The 3,077-nt window shown below is 59.9% G+C and overlaps 1 protein-coding gene across 2 annotated transcripts; it reads right to left on the bottom strand.

The window, feature by feature from the left end:
- On the bottom strand, positions 1-1,975 carry CDK2AP2 (cyclin dependent kinase 2 associated protein 2). Of its 2 annotated transcripts, none has more exons than XM_058526246.1 (4): positions 1,525-1,975; positions 1,109-1,209; positions 888-1,020; positions 1-520 (listed from the first exon to the last, which is right to left on the bottom strand). In XM_058526246.1, exons 1-4 carry the CDS (start codon positions 1,604-1,606, stop codon positions 453-455), a joined length of 384 nt encoding a protein of 127 aa, XP_058382229.1. In that variant the 5' UTR covers positions 1,607-1,975; the 3' UTR covers positions 1-452. The 2 variants fall into 2 exon arrangements, with proteins under 2 accessions (XP_058382229.1, XP_058382230.1); XM_058526247.1 differs by lacking the exon at positions 1,525-1,975 and adding an exon at positions 1,383-1,518.
- Between the last annotated feature and the right edge of the window lie 1,102 nt (positions 1,976-3,077).

The following is a 3,077-nucleotide window of genomic DNA, read 5'->3' as shown; positions in this document are numbered from 1 at the left end:
ACAACTCCAAATTATCTTTTATTTATACAAAAAGGGGATATTTAGCAAAAGACACACTGAGAAAAGAATCACTATGGCCCAGGAGACAAGGCAGGGAGGTGACAGGCCTTTCGAGGCCCTGCTGGGAGAGAAGGGGTCTAGGAGAAGTGGGGAGTCCTGGGCAAGTGCTGAGTGATGGGGGCCCCAGAAGGGAGAAGGCTCCAGTGGGATCAACACTGTTGGCAGGTCATGGGTGAAACTCACGGTGACCTCGCTGCTAACTCTTGTGGGGGTCCCACTTAGTGCTGCCAACTGGAGTGAGAGCTGCCCCCTGGTTCCTGGAGGACGCCCACCAAGGGACACAGGACAGGAAGCCCAGGATGGGAAGTGCATCTCGGGGTGAAGGCCAGGGAGAAGGAGGCGCTCTGCAGTGGCCGGGAAAGGTCCAGATGCCGAGGTGGAGGTGCGTCCTGTTACGTGCGGGCGTTCCGCTCTGTCTCTGCCAGGCACTCTCTGACTAGGGCCCGGGCATGGATGATGCCTGGGGTGGGGATGCATAAGTAACATCCAGGGTCTTGATCTCCACAGTCCCGCCCCCACCCTCCAAAGGAAGACCCTTCTCTCTGCACCCCCTTTCCTTTCAGTAAGAGGGATGATAATCTAAAGAGGAGCTGGATGAGATTAGAGGTTTGGCTAATCCTCAAACTTGCCCTGTTGAAATACAAATTCCCTGGTCCTTCCCTGGAAATCGACTCAATTTCAATTCAATTCAAAATGCCTCTCTGGAGACTGATACTGGCCCTGGTCTAGGCTTGGCTCTGGTGGCCCCCAGATGTTCTTCCTTTCCTAATGAAGGAGTGTCCAGTGTGAGTCTCCTGGGCAGCGGGGGTGGGCGTGGCCTCACTTACCTCTCTTCAGGCGCTCCATGGCGCTCTTGCTGCCAGCATAGGTGGGCCGGATCTCTTTGCCCATCTCCTCTATGACCGACAGCAGGTCTGTGTAGGTGCTCTGGGAGCCCTGGGCGCCAGGTGGCTTCATTGCCTGTGTCAAAAGAGGAACAGGGCAGTGAGCTCAGGTCCCGAGGGGGCCTCCAGTCCCCATCCACAGGCAGTCCCTCGGCCTCACTCACCTGCACATAGCCCATGGAAGGCGGTCCAAAGTCGTTAAACAGTGGTCTGAAAGGGGCAGCGGCTCCCGGCACCGAGCCCGACGGCGATGGGACACTCCCAGCTGCAACATGCGCGAGTAATTTACGAAGTCAGTGCGGGGCAGGGACACCTCCTCCCAGCGTTCCAAGCCCCCGACCGGACTCGCCCGATTCCCTCCAAAGAGATGCTTCATTCCAGGCTGCTCAACTTCAGGGACAAATCCCTCCCCCCTGCGCTCCACCAACAAGCCCTTACGTGACGACGCCCACTTCCCAGGCCAGCAAACTGAGGCTCAGCGAAGGTAGGCGGCAGGCCCAGTATTGCAGAACTCAGGCCGTCTTCTCTTCCAGACCTCGACCGCCCGGGCAGGCGAGCAGGGGTGGAGCTGGGTCCTCACCTGTAGGAACCGGGGTGCCGGGCCCAGGGGTGCTGGAGCCGGGGGTGCTGCTGGGGGCGGGGGCGATGGGTTTGTAGGACATCCCCAACTCCTGGGTGCGGCGGACGCCGGCCGGCCGCTCCTCCGGGGTTGGCTGCCTGGCCGCTCAGCCGCACTCTGATTGGTAAACCGGCTGCACGCCCCTGGTAAATACAGCTCAGGCCGGAAGGGCGGGCGGCCACGAACGCTCCCTCACTCCCGATTGGCTCACGGAGGTGTCACTCGGGCCTCCTCATTGGCCGAGACCGGCCCCAGCATGCCGCAATCGCTGCTGATTGGTCTCCGCCTTCCGGACCTCGCACCTGTCTGCTCCGGATTGGGCGGTGGCCGACGCCCTCGGCAATTGGCGAGTTCGCGGCCCGGGCCGGCGCGCTCTCAATCCGATTAGTCTCAAGACCCGAGAGGCGGGGCCTCGGCAGCCCGGACCAGGGTCTGGTCCGCCCGGTCCGCGCCGAGAAGGTCTTCCCGGGCGCCGGCGCCACCCTCACGCTTCACTCGCGCTGCTCCGTACGTCAGCTTCGCGCCGCCCGGTCTCGGTCCAGCTGGGGCTGCTGTCGCTGCCGACACAGCCGAGCGCGCCTTCCCTCCGCTCCGGGTGGCGGAGGACGCAGGGCTTTGACGTTCCGAGCCCTGCGCTCCACCCCGTGCGCTTTTACGTCACCTTTCACCGGTGCGACACCCGGTCCCCGATCCGCGCATGCGCTGTCATGAAGCCGTCGTTTGTTCCCATGGCAACGGGACCCTCACCAACGCTACCGCCGCGCCTCTTGCTCCCAATTGCCTTATCCTCATAGGCTGCTGTTAGGTCCAGGGGCGACCTCGAAGACCGCAACCTGCCCCCCCACCACGGCCCCACGCCCGTGCCTCGCAATGACCGTAGCAGGAACAGCTGACCTTCGTTGATTACTGACTGCACGCCGGGCCCTGTACCAAACGGATCATGGACAGGAGCACCGACCGGAGTCGGACTGAGGGTACGAATCTCACACCACCCCCACCAGCGATTTCCTCCTGGACAAGTTACTCATCTCGATGTGCCTCGGTTTCCCCATCTGTAAGATGGGGACGCTAATAACTATCTCACAGGGCTGTTGTGTGGGTTAAATGAATATTCATAAAGGGCTTATTGTTTCATTCTCCTCTTTCCTATCCGTTTCTCCACCCAGACCCCTCCCCTCAAATCTCATTCCTCACAACTCTAGATCTTAGACTCTGCTCCAAACACTAATCCTTTCTCCCAGGCTACTTCTCCCCCAAACCTCTCTAGCCTTGTGTATCCTTCATGCCCCCAGGTCTGTAGATTATCCTCATCCCCAGGACATTTATTCATTCATTCATCCAACAAACATTTTCTGACTCCATCCTCCATCCCAGGCTGGACACTGATGATACCGAAGTGAACTGGCATGGCCTCTGTCCTCAAGGAGCTCCTAGTCTCAAGGAGAGAAAGGCAGGGAAGCAACGGCTTCCCGTACACAGCACAGTAAGACAATGTGGAGACTGGGACAGTGCAT

Source organism: Diceros bicornis, chromosome 31 (assembly GCF_020826845.1).
Source record: "Diceros bicornis minor isolate mBicDic1 chromosome 31, mDicBic1.mat.cur, whole genome shotgun sequence".
In the NCBI taxonomy this organism is placed as follows: Eukaryota; Metazoa; Chordata; class Mammalia; order Perissodactyla; family Rhinocerotidae; genus Diceros; species Diceros bicornis.
Note: the sequence above shows the minus strand (reverse complement) of the source record. Positions and strands in the feature narration are given on the sequence as shown.